Source organism: Trachurus japonicus, chromosome 3, assembly GCF_045865225.1.
Source record: "Trachurus japonicus isolate A0001 chromosome 3, Traja_1.0".
In the NCBI taxonomy this organism is placed as follows: domain Eukaryota; kingdom Metazoa; phylum Chordata; class Actinopteri; order Carangiformes; family Carangidae; genus Trachurus; species Trachurus japonicus.
The window spans coordinates 11,019,737-11,037,982 of record NC_140909.1 but is presented as its reverse complement, the minus strand read 5'-3'; the positions used below and the strand labels follow the sequence as shown (position 1 = coordinate 11,037,982).

Below are 18,246 nucleotides of genomic sequence, written 5' to 3'. Positions count from 1 at the left end.
AATCTTACAGAAATAAGAAGCTTTTGATTGACAGAAAATGATTCGGCAACAATATGAGCATCTAAAATGTGAGGATTTAAACAATTACAATTATTATACAACTGTTTTAATTATCCATTAATTAAGTCATTGCTCAAGCTTTGATGAACATGGTTTTAATTGTGGAGTTGCTGCTTTTCTTTGACATGATGTAGTCAAGTTTCTGTCTGTATATGTTGTTGATCCAACAATGAGCAGTTTGAAGCAGAGCAGAGCAAACTTATTGATCAGTTGAAGATTCATCAGTGATTATCTGATAGTCGTTTAAGCAGCTTTGTTTAAATGTCAACCAATTTGCAAGTTCAGCTCCTCAGTTGTGAGGTACTGAAGCTTCTCTTCATCTTGGACTATATAGAAAAATGTGATTTCACTATTTTGTTATATTTTACAAACTCCCCCTTGGGCTCACTGTAATTAAAAGTTTTTTGTTTTTTAAAGTTAAGATACAAATGGTTAATGTGGAAGCAATCTGTACTCAAGAGGATAAAAATAACCATTTGTTGCACTGCAGAAGTGTAGTTACCTGATTAAGTCTCTGGTGGTAGAAAAGGATAGTGGGCAGAGAGCGTGTGCACAGCTGGGAACTTTGAAATGAACCATTCATCCTGCCTTTGTTTTTTTAGGTACATAAGAGAGCCTTCACTGAAGAGCCCCATGCCACTTCATAATTTGCATCACTTTCACTTATTGAGCTCATCATTCATCCACCGCAAAACTAACTTGAAATGCTTCAAATGACATCATTATTTTAGGCCCTTGCAGTGCACAAAAAGACACATTAGTAACTGCAACATTAAATGAAATCACCTTGGATTAGAAAAATAGCTAACATTTATTTTTATTTTTTTTCCTTGTACAAAAGATGTTGAGAGAAAAAAAAATCCATTAGCCGTCCCCCTGCTGTCTGCGTTGCATGTAGAGAAGAGAAAAGAAGCCCTGTCACTATCCAAACATGGCCTTCACTGAACTGTTTTGTTACAGGCAGACCGGTCTATGTGAAGCTGAGTGATATTCTGATCAGCCGAGAGGGCAGCCCAGGGCCAACATCGACAAAAGCACATTGTTTACTCATTTAAAAAGACATGTTTGCAAACATTCAGACTAGGAAACCTGCAAAGGAAACTTCGCCTTTTTTTTTCTAACACAAAGACAATGAAAATAAACCAGTTGATTATGTTTAATCCAGCATGGTGATGGTTTTGTATGAAGCAGAGCTGTGGTACATTACATTATTGGAACAAGGGGAACTCAAAGTACAAAAAGGTCAATTGCCTAAGCTTGCATGAGTGTGTTGTGTGTGTGTGTTAGTTACAATGCAAACCTAGAGTGTGAAGACACTTATGCCACAAGTACAGTTTGAATAGTGCTTCAGTGTGTCAAGGAGCACTTCATGGTGCCACACTCACTGTTCGAGCCACAAGAGTACAAGAACTAGTAAAGACACAAGTAACATTGAAATTAGATCAGTATCTATCAGCCTCTCTGTGACAATACACTTATGATGAGAAAAAAACAGCATATAGAAAATTAAATGTTTCTAATGCAGGTAAAATCATCATGTTCAAACATCTGTATAAACACTTCCAGTAATGGCCATGTATAAATACAGTATATACAAGAAAAAAACAACAACACATCCTTTCAGTCTTGCTTTGAATTTTCTGTTATTATGGAAACAGCTGGCTGATGAGGGCGGAGGGAGGCGTCTTGATGGCCCTGGCTCCTCTTTGAGCCTTGTGCCTTATACAAGTTCTCACTCTAGTGGTCTGTAGATGAACTGCAGTTGATTTGATTCTGGCCATGCTTGCAGGGACAAATGGCAGCTGGAAGTTACAGTGATTCTTTGTGCTGGTGTGGTCCACATCTGGATGACAATGAGTTCTCTAGGTGGTTGTTGGGCTTTTTAGGGGTTACTACTACAGTCCAAAGCGGGCGGGGGTGCGTCTGGGTGTCATGGGGGCCTGCTCTTTTCTTCCTGGTGTGCAGATTTTCACTGCCCTGAGGTGGAGGGGGAAAAAAAATCAGAAGCGAGATCAGTTTTGCTGTATTCTATATTCGCTATATTTAATCAAACACTAACATTGTTTAAATTAAGACTGTAAATGTGTCTTTTTTTTTTAATTGAAAAAGGAAAGGCTGAAAGTGTGAGGAAGAGTGGCCTCCGCAGCTGAATGTGAAAATGAAAACAGCCAAGACTGGAGGAGAGTGAAAAGACAGGCTGGTGTCTCTGTGAAGAGTGTTGGGACGTAGAGCCTGACGCCTCTGACAGCACAATCTATCATCTTTAATTACAGCAGCGTGACACCCTCACACTGCCCACACTTCCCTCATCTCTCTCTCTCTCCCTCTCACACACACACACACACACACACACACACGCACCTGCAGCAATTACAACCATCAGGCCATAACCCCCTTCTGTCACTGTGTCCCCCTCTCTCTGTTCCCTTCAAGAGAAATAGTTGTTTCTCTCCATACGTGAGCTCCTACTTGTTCTTGTCTACACGTGTGCACTGCTGTTGTGGAACAAGTGCACACTGATTTACTTTACTGTCATTGTGCATGTTTTGAATTATTACAAGTATTAGTTGTGTATATATTTATATTATAGTTGAATACATCAGGTTAGTGTGTGCCAGTGTTAATAAGAAAGTTTTTTTTCCCCACTAACTGTTCACACTGAGATCAGCTACTCTGATCATTTATTCACTATGAAAATCTATTAGGCCTGCATTGATTTTTTAATCATACATAATATTACTATTCTTGAGCCAAAATTCAGACTTTCCAAATTAACATGTAACTAAATTGGCACTAGTACATGATATCAGTCTAACCTTGACAAATATTAAGACACACTTCATGCACACCGTGATGGATTACACTCAAATAAGTTTCTTCTAATGGATTTTCAACTCGTGCAGAGATGAACAGAAACCGATGGCTGCCTGGAAACGTAGCAAAATTATATCCATAAATCTATACATACACACCCTGCAGTCAAAAGTGGTCGGCGAAAATATGAAGCATACATAGGCATTTGTATTAATTTGAAATTTGGGAAATGATCATTTTAATCAAAAACAGTGAATAAGTAAAGTTGTCCAAACCTGATGGTGGATTTGATGACAACTTTCAGAGCTTTGATAGAAAGGGCTGCAGGTACTTTTGTCCTTTTTAAAAGATCAATTCATCTGCATATTTATTTCTAGAATGGTCTACTAATTGTTAAGTCTGTGAAGTGTCAGGAAAGGATGAATAATAACACCAAGCCTTCTTAACACAGTGAAATACTGTTATTTAAAACTATTGTTTTGTCCATTTGCCCACTGTCTAAAACTCAAAGACAGTTGTAAAAGCAGCAGGGTATCAAGGTTCAATGCCCAGCTATACATCAAGCTAAAACTTGTGATATTCACCTGTAAGCGCTTGATAAGGAACAACAAGGGAACCCACTCCACTTGCAGCTCTTGTTATTGATATGATTACAAAAATCACTAAAACAGCTAAGCTAATGCATCTTTACATTTACACATAGAACAGGTAAATGGGCTGTTTCCAAATTCACACCACCGATCTGTGCCGGTGAGCGGGGAGACAGGTGATGGAGCGGTCGGCACATGAAGGCTTATCTGACGAATTATTTCATCCTGGTGGCAGTGAACCCATAGAGGAGACGCATGTGAGGCCTGCTGGAGGACAAAGGAAGCCAAGAGCCCGGGGAGAGCGTTCAGCGTTCATTATCACATACTGAACTTCCTCCGCTTAAATCTAATTCTTAATCCTATACCTCGAGTGTGATTATTTTTAAAAGATCTGTCACAGGCGTCGTCACAGAAACTCTAGACAGATAAACCAGCTGATTAATTAACTATAAAAGTTCTTTTTTAAATCTGTCTTTATAACATTATTTCTCTGTGTAAAGCTCCTGGATGGGTGTGAAATTAATTTTTTGGTCTAATTTGAAAATGAACGTTCGCCTCCTTTCTCTGCTCTGCTATGGCACAATTTAAATTGCTGCAGTAATGGGGGTCAGCCAAGAGTCAATATTATTTCTTTTTGTCTCGTCTGGAGGGACCAGAGGTGAGAAAAGCTCATCATGAAGAGTGAGAGAGTTGGAATAGAGAGAGTGGGAGAGGACGAGGAGGAGGAGGAGGAGGGGCGGGTGGAGATATGGATTGGCAGTGAGGTAGGTAAATTAAACGTTTCTTTCTTGACTGTGTATGGAAAATGAGGACCACAGGGAACCATTGTTGGCTGAGGCCCATGTGTGAAGAGGGACCAAAAGGACGGGAGATGGTCGCTGACTTACTTAACAGTGCCAGTGTTGTTCTTCTTCTCCTGCTCCTCGCGACGTGCTTTCAGCTGCTCCTCAGCCATGGCCATCTCCTCCTCCATGTTGGTGAGCTCCTCTTTGGCTCGCCGACGGTTCTCCTGCAAGTGCAACCAGAAGAGATGAGAAAGGTATAATATAAGGAGAAATAAGACAAACATTCCGATTTATTTTAGTCAGTACAGCAAATACACCCACCCTCTGTTTGACCATAAGTGGGTGGAGAGTCAAACATTGCACTTTAATGTGATAGTTTCCATCTTATTGCATCTTATTTCTGTTCATCCCAAAAGTCCAAACCAGTCAGATTCTTTAACACCGAACTAAGATATCACTTCTTCACAGATCTGGCTTTCAACACAGGGATGTGAATTACTGGCCATTCATCCCTCTTCACGCCCTAAATATTATTCAGAAAAGTCAAAGAATGGTTGCATACCAGTGACAAGAAAATATCCTTGACTGAATTGGAACTAAAATGCTGCAATGCTACATGCTGTTGTCTGAGCTGTAACTGAACCTAATATGCACTGAGCACGTTCCAGCCATGTCTTTCCTTACCTGTCTGCTTTTTCCTGCATGTTTGATGCTGTAAAACATGGGCCCCAGTTCTGCCAGCCACTCCCCATCCACTGCAGTCACACACTGCATGTACTCCTGCAACACAAAGCACAAATTGAACATCAACAACACATGCATCATTAATTGTTTTCATGCTGGTGACGTGTTCTGTGGCGGACGGATTTCTTTACCTTGGTGGTCATGACAAGCTCGTGGTAGATGATGTAGTCGGGAGTGTAGCCCATACCGAACAGGGAGCTGGTGGGATGGAGGTGGCATGGCATGCCTGTCCTCACGTTCACATATTCCCCAATGCCCTGGGAGCAAACACATGCATAAATAACAAATTAAATGTGTGACTCAGAATTTATGGATGAGGAAAATGGGACCCTGTGTGCTTTGGTGTGCGAAAGTTTAACTGTGTGTGTTTGTGCCTCCATCAACGGGGCACCTTGAGGTCAGAGCAAAACAGGTCATCTGGGCTAATTTGCTTCTTCACCTGGCTCAGGCAGCAGGAAAATGAATTTTAAGTACATCCAACACTGCCACGATTGCTTGGGTTAGCCAGCAACTCATAAGTCAAACTGAGAACCTTGATTATATAGTCATGATTTCAAATTCCCTTTCAGATCTTAGTGCTGTATTAATGTGAGGCCAGAAGGGATATTTCACCACTCTGTAATTATGCTGCTATAAATCTGCCACAACCAGTTGCCACTAGGCGTAACATATTAACTGAGGAAAACCCAGAGTGCAGAAAGTACCTTGAGCTTGGCAGCCTGGTGGAAGTAAGCAGCACATATGCACTTCCTGATGATGTCCCAGTCTGAGCCACAGGAAACCAGGTTCATCCTCTGCTGCACCATGATGTCCTTCAGCTGGGAACGCACCTCACGCACCTGTACAAGAAGAGTTTGTATTGGAGGAGGAGCCATATAGAAAACAAGCGATACCTGTTAGAAAGTCTCAAGTGACCATAAACATATTAAACAATTTCTTTGATGCAAAAATACATAACTGTCACAAAAAATGAAATATCAGAGGTTGCCATTCATACAGAACAACAGCTTGTCCTTAAAGCACCTGAACTGTTAACAACATTGATACAAAAACATGACTGAAGGCAAGAAAACAACTCAGAATTTGAAGAGTGAGAAGCAGCAGTGGGAGTCCGACCTTGCGCATGGCCTTGGTGTGGATGAAGTGCTCGTTGCACCAGACACTGGAGTAGTTGTTGTTCTTCCACTGCATGTAGACGTTAAGGAAGGTGAGGTGGTCGCTCTCCGGGACCGCAAATTTCTCCCTCACCTGGTCACTCTCCTCCTCACGACCCTGCGACGCAAGAAAAAAGGAAAATTGTTTTGGCCATGAAGATTAAAACATACTGTGAAGTTGAACTCGTGATAGATAGATGCCTCCTTAAAAGATGATACTGCAAATTAATTAGCCAAAACTTGCATATTTGTTCATCCAGCAGACACCCAAGCATTCATTTGGAGTCATGCTTTTTGCATACCTCGCAAATTTAAGTCCAATGTTTATGTTTCATGTTTTACTTTCCACTGTTCACATGATAGTCTGCTGTTCGGTGTTGAGCAGGCACTCTATATAGTTGGATTTTAGTTTCTTTTTACTGAAAGCAGCTGCCAAAAATAATACTGTGAGAGCAGTGAAAGTGAACCACAACAGTATTTTTCTGGGCTGGAAACCCCAAACAATGAAATGTCATTAGGCACCACAGAGCTGAGGAGAACTGCGGGGTCAGATCATAACTCTCTGTGGTTTCACCCCATTCAGTCTACGTGATCCACTGTAAATACAATAAGTATGGATTATAGCTATTTTAGCACAGCTAAATACATTAACACAAATGGATTCTCAGAAATATATAGCATTGGGTTGGAAGCCTCCCATCTATTTTGCACTGACACTTTACAGTAAGTGGATACTGAAGTCTCGGTTTCAGTTTTGCATTAACTGCATTAAATGAGACTTACCTTAGGTCTGTAGAAGATGGCCGGCACAGACAACATGGAGACGATGATGAGGATGTCAGCACTGCAGCCCATGTCGCAGGACACAATCAGCATCTTGGAGAGGGCGGGGTCGAGGGGAAACTCCACCATCAGACGCCCTGTCGGTGTCAAACCACCTGAAAGGGCAAAAGAAAACACAATTACAAGGTCACACCGTTGCGTGAGATGTGGAAAAAAATGTAGAAAGGACAAGCATAAGCCAAGTGATAAGCTTCTTTTCCATCAAAAGCCTGCTGGCATGAGGGTGAGGCAAGCATAATGTGACACTTATTTGTCTATCACCATGAGAGAGGAGGATGAACTGCTGACAGCTGAGAATACTTGTACAGAAAAAAGAAGCGAGATCAAAAACTTTACCAGTTCTGATTTAAATGATTAGACGACAGAGTCTAAGAAGCTTATGAGGAGGAAAAGCAGAGAAGCAGAGCAGCCAGTTTGGGGCAGGTAAGCCTTAATCAGAGATAATCTGCTGTTAACACACCATACAGGGAATCATCAAAAGTCCCCCCTTATCCCCAAATCCCTAAATCCCCTGGAATCTGGCTAAGGATGAGACAGAAATGAGACCCGACCAGTCAAATCAAACACAGGATCAGTTACTAGGCAATTACTCCACTGGCTAAACCTCACAACTACCTCCTCCAGGCCTGTTTGCAGCGTCTGCATCATCACTGCAGCATCCTTTACACATGCTAGTCTCCTGTCTGTGTCTGCAGTGTCAGCATCTCTATGCAGCAGCTCTGATCCACAATAATCTGTGTCGCATCTTCATCTTCATCTCAAAAGGGGGATAATTTTGTTGTTTGGCCCAATCGCATGCGACTACTGTACGTACAGTCTAACACTGCTCTAGGCTGAACATCGCGTGCCAGCATCAATTCAAAAGGGGAGATAGGGTAAAGTTTTATGTGACAATTCGGAGACATTACCAGCAACTGATTGACATTCACTGTTTAATTATTCATTTACTGAAATGTAGACTGAGTAGTGTGTAAAATATAAATTAATTATACAGTACACACGTCAGTCGGCACATTAGCATTCATAAATACAAAATGTAATGTTAGTTATTTATGTGACTGTTTTAGGCCTTTTAACTTTTCGATGGCATTTAACTGGGGTAAAAAAAAAAGACCACGGTGAAATGATTTGATATTATAATACACACACACATGTTTGTAGAGCATATGCATATGCAATCACAAACATTAAAACAGTGTTTTTCAACCTTGGGGTCGGGACCCCACATGGGGTCGCCTGGAATTCAAATGGGGTCGCCTGAAATGTCTAGTAATTAATTTAAAAAATTACTGATTTTTTTTTTTTTTAACTAATAATGAATCTTTTTTTTAAAATTATGATTAAAAACACAATGAGGAGTTTCTCCATCGGCAGAACGAAAAATTCTGTGACAATAAAAAAGTCTCATATTAATGTGGATGAATCTACATTACCCACACTTGTTAATGGGCCCATTTTCGATAAATATATCGTTTTGTCTCTATCGTTATTTTGTTATTATTAGTGGTGGCGGAAATGCTGGGCGAGCCGACCAGAGTTTCCTTACTTTCGGTTTTGCGGACACTGCCCGGCGAGTCATGAGAATAACGCAGCCGAATCGCCGTTTATGGTCGGAACTACGACGGTATCTGATCATCTTCGAACCTCTGACTTTAAATCTTGATGAATGAAAACATGAGTCTGTCTTGCGCCGGTCAAAGAATTTCACGGTGCGCGCGGAGGCTCATAAATGTAGTGTGAAAACACTTCGCTTTTCCTAAACTCCTTGTTGTCCCTTTAAACAACTGTATTCTATACTTTCACTTTCTTGAATATAAATCAAGTTCTAATAAAATGCAGCACATAAAAACATCTGAGCTGGCGCTTCTTGATTGATGGGGTTGCCAGAAATTTGTGATGTCAAAATGGGGTCACAAGCCAAAAAAGGTTGGGAACCACTGCATCAAAATCAAATCTCCACAATAAAAAAAACACCAAAAAAATAACACAGCTGTTATTAAGTCTCAAAGCATCAAAACACATCGAAACATACTGAAAACCATTCACCGTAGATGTATGTGTCATGATAAAATATTATGACGCCTCCGTGTTGGCCACCCACCTGTGTTGTCCAGAGCGCCCAGGATCCAGAGCTGGTACATGGAGTTGAGCATGTTGTCCTCAGGTGGTGGATCCATGAAGTGGAAGAGCAGCAAATCCTGGACGCCCAGAGACTTCAGCAGCAGGACGACGTTGGCCAGGTTGGTCCTCTGGATCTCTGGTATGGTGGTAGTAAGCATCTCGTTCTTATAAGCACTCTGAGTGTAGAGCCTGAACAGAGAGGAGGCCACAGGGACAGTTTAGTCTAAACAGGTGAAATATACAGCTGGTTTGTTCACACACATTTTAATTTTTGATGTAAACTGAAACACTGTACAAACAGGGATGGAGAATAAACTTCTAGGGACCATCATGTGATGTGGCCCTAATGGGAATGATTTTATTCTTTGTTGTTTGTGGGATTTAAATAAAACAAGAAGATCAGCTGCAAAGAGGAAAATTTAGGAAGCTTCCGTTTACTTAGGGAAACAATGGATATGGAGGTTTTCGATTTTTGTGTGCAAGTGCCTGTAGTACAGCTAAAGGGGTCTTGGAGAGGGGAATTCATCATGCATGGGGAGTAAACCGGCATGACTCACTCTTTGCACTCTAACACATACACACACACACACAGCTACTAAAACACCTCAACTGTAGTCTGTGTAAAGCTGTGTAAGCCGTGTGAAGACCGTGAGCTGAGACAGATACCAGAGTGGGAAACTAATGTATATCCCTGCTCTGAGGAGGCCATAAGAAGAATGACAAAAGAAGTCTAGATTCTCAGTCGGGGCTTAAGTTAACAAGTACTCGTTTTGGAATCACTGCCTTAATTTACCTGCGTCTTCCATCTCATTTTCACATAATAATTCTGCGATGTTTACATTAGCAGCAGGTGAGCTACATCAAACCAGTCGTTCTCTTTTCTTCTTGAGCCGTAACAACAAATGAAAAACCGGTGTTACACCACTTGATGACCTACAAACAATACTAATGAGTACCGGTATGTCACAATGACAACGAGTCAGATACATTATAATATACTGCTGCTGTGCTCTATACTTCAACTTCTAAAAAGTTTGTCATTCATGTTTTACTATCGGTGGTGTATTGTTGGTTGAACCATGAAGCAGGTCAAGTCTGAAGGAGGAATAAATAAATCTAATAGATCAAAATTTTGAGGCTTCAAACAGGAATGAAGGCTTGTGTATTTATTCACATGCCTCCATTCCTGTTTGAAGTCATAAAAATGTGATTTATTAGACAGTAAACTGTCGAACAAGGATTTTGATCAAGGTTTACAATGTACCAGGTCTGCACATTCATGTTAGATCATACAGCATACAGTTTATTTAATTTACATTGGGAGAAATGGGATACCCTGGCTGTGCAAAGTTAATGAGTCTCATATTACAGTAATGACCGCAATAGCTTTTCTATCTTCCTGAAGAAAATATGTGATGCAATTATAATAAAGAGGGAATATGTTGCTCAAGGATCGTGAGAGAATTGTGATCTCAACTGTGATTAATTAATTAATTCACATTTTCTTCATAACTGTGCAGCCCTACTCTCTCTGTATTGACGACTAAAAGCGAGTTAGGAGATACATAAGATAAAACCCCAAAATATGCATTATTTCTCTCTCAACTCTTGATGTGTGATTTTGTGCATGTGTTTGTGTCTGCACGAGTGGGCTGACAGCTCAAAAAGGCCAAGCTCTTACCTGTAACACTGCCCCGGACCTGTACGACCTGCTCTGCCAGATCGCTGGTTGGCGTTAGCCTGGCTGATGGGATAGACCTGCAGTGCATCCATACCAATACGAGGATTGAAAACCTGTTTTTCAAGAAAAAGGGGGGGGGGGTGTGAGTAAAACCTAATGTTGTTTATCTTCTTAAATGACACAACAAGAAGAAGATGTCAATACAATTCAATCACAATGTGAGTTTTGGCCATGTACCTTAAGTTTGCAGTATCCTGCATCCACAACAAACATGATTCCGTCCACAGTGAGGGAAGTCTCAGCGATATTTGTGGCAACAATGCATTTCCTCACACCATCTGGAGCCTAGCACAGGAGAGAATAATGGCTGTTAGCACAAGGTCATCTACATTTCCTTTCTTGTGTCCATTATATGCTCTAAAAATATGCATGCGAAATAACGGAAATCCGTTCAAATGTCAAAAAAAAGGAACCTTCTGGAAGATCTTGGCTTGGAGGTCAGATGGCAGCTGGGAGTAAATGGGCAGCACAGCCAGAGGTGGAGAATTCTCCAAGTCTTCCAACCGCTCCACAATCTGATCTGAAGTTACCTGCAGAGAGAGAAAAATACTTTGACTCCCATATTGTGCCAAAACAAAAACAGATCTCTAAACATATTTATGCAGCACCACATCTACATAAAATTTAAATCACAGTCCTTTATGCAATGATGCAATACACAACAATCACTTGAGTGATGACAGCAGCCACATCCCTCACCTCGATATCCTCCTGTCCAGGCATGAAGATGAGGATGTCTCCCACCATCCCACTGAGGTGGATCTGCAGGGCCTGTTTCACTGCTGCCTCCACATAGTCCTCCTGAGGAGTCTACAAAAATCACACAATACTCACTATCAATCCAACATGAAATAAAAACACCATGACAACTCATGGCTTTTTACCATGTACCCAAATTTAGCTCACATTTCAATTTGAGTATGAAGATTGTGTATAGTGTATTATTATTATAACTAGAATCTAGAGTGGACACATGAGCATACCTTACTAAACAAGATGTCCACTGGGAATGTTCTTCCTGGAATATGGAAAATGGGTACGTTGCCAAAAAACGCTGCAAACTTGTCTGAGTCCATCGTTGCAGACGTCACAATGAGTTTCAGGTCAGTGCGTCGAGATACGACCTAGCAGGAAGCAGTAGGCAGAAGTGATGAGAGTGAGAACATCATTAAATCCTCACTAAATCACTTGGTACACACAGCTGCAGGTCTTGGAAATGAAGAGAAATCTATTTTTTAAAGAGTGTATTAAAGGAAGCGGTGTACTGACCTCACGTAACAGTCCAAACAGTACATCAGTATTCAGGGAGCGTTCATGAGCCTCGTCCATGATCACAGCACTGTAGTGGTCCAGGTCCGACTCCCTCAGCGACTCCCTGAGCAGGATACCATCTGTCATGTACTTTATCAGAGTTTTCTCTGATGTGCAGTCCTCAAAACGGATTGCGTAGCCCACCTGCAGGAAACAGACAGTCAGTAATCAACTAAAAATAATTTGTATGTATGTGTTTGTATGTCAATGTTTTTACATATTACAGACACATCAGCAAATTATCCCACTTTATTAAAATAAAAAATATTATCTAGTATCAGTGTTTGTGACAGTGTAGCAATTTTTTGACAAGTTCTACATAATTAAGCCTCTCCAGTGTTTCCCCTTCACTCACACTCCTAAGTTCAGAGCCAGCTAAACCCCAGGCCACTGAGACATAAGTTATGTTTTCCATTTGTCCACTAGATGGTGGTATTACACTACATTTGACTTGATAATGAGTGCGTCAGGGCACCCACAGACCAGCCATTACACAATACTGTACATTAAACACTGTAATACAAGACTTAGACAGTTCAATCAACTTCATAACAAAGATACAGGAACACAAGACATGATATTTATATCTCAGACTCTGGTCAAGTCCACTGTGCTACTGTATTCGTAAAAGTACTTATTTGAAATAAAAAACAAATACAAGATGAGGGTTACTGTTGGAAATCAAATTGTTGAATGCTGAAGTGACTTCCTGGTTCAAGTTTCCCCATATTAGATCATTCAGAATTTATTCAAACCCATTGGATAGGATTGTAAAGCTGTTGCTATTAGCATTAGTCTGTTTTTAGACTGTGTTTAAATACAAATAAATGTTATCACCTGCCAAGATGTTGAAAAATGTCAAGAATATAAAATTAATAATTGTTTTTAATTGCAAATGTAGACAAATAAAGGACCACACAGCAGTGCACTCATCAGCCGTCTCACCTCTTCCCCGAGGTTGGTGCCGATCTCCTCGCTGACTCTCTTGGCTACACTCATGGCCGCCACTCTCCTGGGCTGAGTACAACCCACCATGCCGTAGCTGGTGTAGCCATCCTCATGCAGATACTGGGTCAGCTGGGTGGTCTTCCCACTCCCCGTTTCCCCGACGACAATCACAATACTGTTGTCCCTGCAGATAGACATTAACACAGTCACCGTTATAACACAATCTATGAATAACTCATCACAGTTCTGGTGCAAACTCTCTTTGTATCAATTACCTTATGATGTTAAGAAGTTGCTGCCTGACAGCAAAAATAGGCAGGTACTGTCTCTGCTCCAGGAGAGTCTTCTTCTTAGCAAACTCACTGCTGGCCTCTGACTTCTCCTTCATGTGGTCTGCAAATTTCTGCTCTGCTCTGTTAAAGCAGAAAAAGAGAACAAGCAGGTCAGACAATCACTCTCTATACAAAATTTGAAACTTTGTCTCAATTTAAAATGTGCATTAACAGTCCGGTCACCTGTAGTCTACTTTGCCATCCTCTCCCACCGGTTTGCCTCCAGAGACATCTTCTTCGTCCTCTTTCTTCTTGATCCCCATGATATCTCCCAACTTGGTGCCTGCCAATTCCCAGTGTTTGTGCTGTGCCTGAAAGTGCATGATTCCAAGTTTAGCATATGATTATGAAGATAAAAGCTTCAAATTGAAATTTAATGCACAGACAGAAAAGATCACAAAGCATCTGATGTCATTTTTGTTTTTTTCACCTTGCTGAGGGTTGTGAGCAGTGGAAATGTCATTGATCAACCACGTAAGGTAATCTTGAATAAATTATTTACTGAAGTGATGAAGTAAGACAGCACTGGCATTATCAACTGGACAGGTGCGCACCAAAACACCCCATTAACATTTCTCAACAGCAGAGTATGAAGATGATGTCTGCTCTTTTTTTATATTCCTGCATACAGATGGACACTGATGACAATGACATACACACTGGTTTTAACTTTAACTTTGTTTACATCAACGGCAGCAGAATAATGAACATAATCTGCATTTCACCAAACATACACAGCTACCGGTATTGGTCACTTATGTGGCGCTTGGGTTTAAAATGTATGATGATTATTCAAAATACCAGGTCCAAGAGTTTCTATTTATATTGTGATATCAAACAGACCAATGTAGACCAATCCTCCTTATGTATTGTTAGAAAATTGTGTTCACAGATTCAAACTGAAGTCAAACAGTGTCATGCACACATTAAACCCAGGATTTTAAACATCAGTTCAGACATATTCAAAAGTGAACAGGTTTTTTTGTTTTTACCAACAGGTCTCTAATTTGGCTTGAAAGTAATACTCATTTACTGTAAATACCGGTAATCTTAATTTTAATTATAAATCCAACCAACCTTCTTGCGTTCTTTCTGCTCACGATGTTTACGGACAAGCTGGCTGCCCTTTCGAGCGATAATGGCCATGTCGGAGGTAGCATCTTTCACAGGAATGACAGGCTCTGGCTGAAGCAGGAAACAAACACACACATTCAAATATTTGGATCACAAACAAAATCCACAATTGCAGTTCTAGCAGAAAAAATATAAAATATTGTTATTAAATATTGTAGTCTTGGTCACCTGCTTAGTGAAGACTATTCTTCCATCCAGGAAAGGAGGGACCAGGTTGTGAACCAACAGGTGAACCTTAGCAGCATTGTCCTCCTCAAAATCTTCATCCACCTCCAACCTCTGCACCACACCACTGGTCAGCATACGGTTGGTCTCCCACCGCTCATTATCCTGGAAGAGGGAATACAGTTTGAGGCCATGCAAACTCAACTCAGAGAGGGGCATTAAAGAGACAAATTTGCTGACACACACACACAGCTAATACTGGTGTATACAGACACATGACTCTGATTATGGAGGACTGTGGTTATACCTCATTGATCTGTCGTTTCTGAGCAGATATCCTCTTCTGTGTCTGCTTCTGGAGGATCTGTTCCCTCTTCTTCACATAGTCCTCAGACGTGGCAGTGAAAGGGTTGTGGAACTCATCATAGCCTTCATCCATCATGTACCAATCTCTGTCAGCTTGCTGTGAAAGTGACATAGTGAGAGTTGTCAAAAATAAATAAATAAAAAATACCACCAGGATATCCTTAATTTCTACGAGGCATAAATGAGAGAAAACTCAACCACTCACCTTCTGGTCCTCCTCCCACTGTTCTTTCTCATCCACATTATCAAACATAATTCCTCCCTCGCCATCTTTCCTACCTGAAGAAGAGACAGAGGAAGAAAATGGTATCAGACATACAGTTTTGAAATCTTGCATATAAAAATAAAACGGTTTATTTTTAGCATAGTACCTTTTCCTTGTGACAAACGAGGTGTAGATCCCAAGTGCTTCCTGTCATTGGCCCACTCGTTATACTTATAGGATGGAGTAGGCAGTGGTGTGTCGTCGGGATAACGCCCTCGGACTGACCTGTGCACACAGCAGACACATGTCATGTAAGCAACAGGTGCATTTTTTGAGTGAGTTGAAATGTTAAACAATGAAGTTTTATGTAGATTTATAAAAAAAAAAAACTAAATGTGAGATAATAAAACGAATTATGCTGTTTTACCTTTCCCTCCTTTCACTCTCTCGGCCAGAGCGATGGCTTCGCTCAGAGCGATCTGATTCTCTGTTAGACGGGGCAGGGGACGGAGACTCCCACTGGGAACGCCTGGAACTGGCATAACCGCTGTCATCCTCATCCCAGTTGGAGTGCGAGGGTGTGAAACCATCTGTATAAATTCAAGATAGCTTAGTCAAACAATGAGATTAGGGGTGCTTTGTATGACTACGATTACAGGATGGGGAAAGAAATTAAACAAATAATAAACTAAACTACCTCTTGGGCGATGCTGTGGTGTTGGGGGTTCATCTCTCTTACTACCCCGGCTGATGCGTTCAGACCAACCATCTCTCTGTGACCGCTCGCTCCTCTCACTGCGCTCCCCACGCTCCGACCGGCTGCTGCTGCTCCCACGACTGTGGCTACCCTCTCGCTCATCTGACAGAGACAAGGAACAGTTACTCTCAATACATCTGACTGCTGACATTTACTTTGAGAAACTTAATTAGTACATCAGTCAAAACTCAAACACTTGATAAGTTTTAAAATAAATAAATGTAAATGTAAGGTGTCTTATTCTTATCTACTATTGGTCCAAAAATTTACGATGTAATAACTTGATAAATGATGCTGGATGATGACTGAAAGTCTTAAGCTGAACTACCTCTTTCACCTCTTCGGTCTCTGCCTTTATCTCTGCTCCTTTCTCGGTCTCTTTCTCTGTTCCTGTCCTCTTTGGAGGAGGCATAGACACCATGCTCACGTCTGTCTTTCTCCCTCTGCTGGTGTCTCCGTTTGAACTCTTCACTGACCCCTCCAGGGTTTGAGGGCGTCTCAGATCCAGTCACACGATACTTCCTGCTACTAGGACAAAAATGAAATATTGCACTTGTTAGTATGTTATTGTAGCTGCTAAGGTACTTGATGAGTTAACTGGGAACAAAGTATAATCCTGCAATACATAACTTTAAAAGATAAGGGGTGTTTTTTTGTAATGACTCAGTGACAGTTCTGCTTTAGCATTGGATTGCATAACAAATTAAATAACATATTGTATTTGTTTTTGAATGCATGTTTCTTTTTTTCACCAATGTGTTGTTATTTAATAATGAACACTTTAGGTCTCCGCAACAGACATGAAAGATGGTGACACTTACCTCTCCTTCTTAGCACCTCTGCTCTCATCATTATCTTCATCATCAGACCCCGAGTCACTTTTACCTTCCTCCCAGTCTTTGTAGGAGGAAACCTTTGACTTCTTTCTATTTCTGTCTTCATCATTAGCCTCTGCCTGTTCCTTAATCTCACGCTCTTTCCTTTTCTGGGCTGCCAGCAGGTCCAACCCAAGCAAAGATGTGCGTGGAGTGGGCGCCCGAAAAACATGAGGCTCTGCAGCAGCACTCTTCTTCTTTACAATGAGACCACCAACTTGAGCCCCTGGGTCACTCCCCTCCAGCCTGTGCATAGAAACATCGTCCTCCATTCTCTGTGGGAATATAATAATATAATGTATAAGAGGTGGAAATTTGTGCGGCCACACAACCAAACTACTGTTTATGACCATCCATGTGAAACGTAATTTCCCAAATATCCTTCGTGACAACGACGGGCTTGATTATCTAAAATAACAATAAATCTGTGTGTATTAACTGAGATAAATAATTTGATCTACAGATGTCAGAAAACACTGACAAATGCTGATTTGGTGCAAGAAAAGCCCAATTTCTGACCATAACAGTTCGCACAACAGTTGCCTGTCCCTTGTTATGTGTCAATAATAACGTTGTTTTACAGTTTAGCGTTCCGCATAAGTTGGTTTGTTACTGGCGTGACTCAGAGGAGGAAACGTGAAGGAAATAAACCGTAACCCAATAAAGGATCTGTAAGTAAAAACATTATATTTTCCTCGTTTAATACAAATGAAATGAAATCAAATGAAACAGTTACGTACCTCGAATGGAGCAGCTAGCGTTAGCTGAGCCGAAGCTAGCTACGAACTGTGGCAACTACCGCGTTTTCTCTGGGACTAAAATGTTGAAAATCTCAATTTAAGTGAATGACTTGTGGTCGGATACATGCGTTTTAGTTGGACCAGGTAATGTTGAACTTTAGACTACCGCTGCGAAATGTTTAAACTGCCGCCTTCGTAAACACAACGCGTATGTTTACACGCAAGACCGGCAGCCATTGCAATCCCACAACTCCGAGGGGCGTCAGAAAAAAAAAATCGAAACTTTATTTAAAACAGATTGATATAACAAAAGTAGAGATTTTATTATGAAAACACATCATATAACGTGTAAAACAGATGGTGTAATAAGGTGTAAATGGGAACAATAAATACAAAGGGGATGTGATTTGGAATGAGTAAAAAATATTATTTTTTTAAACAAGGGAAAAACTAACAGTCTACATATTGCTTAGATTTGCCCCCTCCAAAAAAAAAGACAAAAAATACACACATTATATAGATTATGATTATGACAACAACTGAAATGGCAGGATTATATAT

General features: G+C 40.8%; 1 protein-coding gene across 3 annotated transcripts; it reads right to left on the bottom strand.

The window, feature by feature from the left end:
• Positions 1 to 1,203: 1,203 nt before the first annotated feature.
• dhx38 (DEAH (Asp-Glu-Ala-His) box polypeptide 38) lies at positions 1,204 to 17,931 on the bottom strand. 3 transcript variants are annotated; one of them, XM_085761250.1, is made up of 27 exons: positions 17,686 to 17,931; positions 16,892 to 17,220; positions 16,399 to 16,598; positions 16,011 to 16,172; positions 15,741 to 15,903; positions 15,480 to 15,598; positions 15,314 to 15,387; positions 15,050 to 15,205; positions 14,746 to 14,907; positions 14,521 to 14,628; positions 13,627 to 13,754; positions 13,387 to 13,524; positions 13,109 to 13,295; positions 12,122 to 12,307; positions 11,836 to 11,976; positions 11,552 to 11,662; positions 11,266 to 11,382; positions 11,030 to 11,137; positions 10,793 to 10,905; positions 9,092 to 9,300; positions 6,931 to 7,085; positions 6,110 to 6,265; positions 5,698 to 5,832; positions 5,125 to 5,250; positions 4,934 to 5,029; positions 4,352 to 4,473; positions 1,204 to 2,037 (listed from the first exon to the last, which is right to left on the bottom strand). In XM_085761250.1, the coding sequence occupies exons 2-27, from the start codon at positions 17,215 to 17,217 to the stop codon at positions 1,956 to 1,958; spliced, it is 3,780 nt and encodes a 1,259-aa protein (XP_085617376.1). In that variant the 5' UTR covers positions 17,218 to 17,220; positions 17,686 to 17,931; the 3' UTR covers positions 1,204 to 1,955. The 3 variants fall into 3 exon arrangements, with proteins under 3 accessions (XP_085617376.1, XP_085617382.1, XP_085617390.1); XM_085761256.1 differs by having other exon boundaries at positions 16,399 to 16,595; XM_085761264.1 differs by having other exon boundaries at positions 16,399 to 16,592.
• Between the last annotated feature and the right edge of the window lie 315 nt (positions 17,932 to 18,246).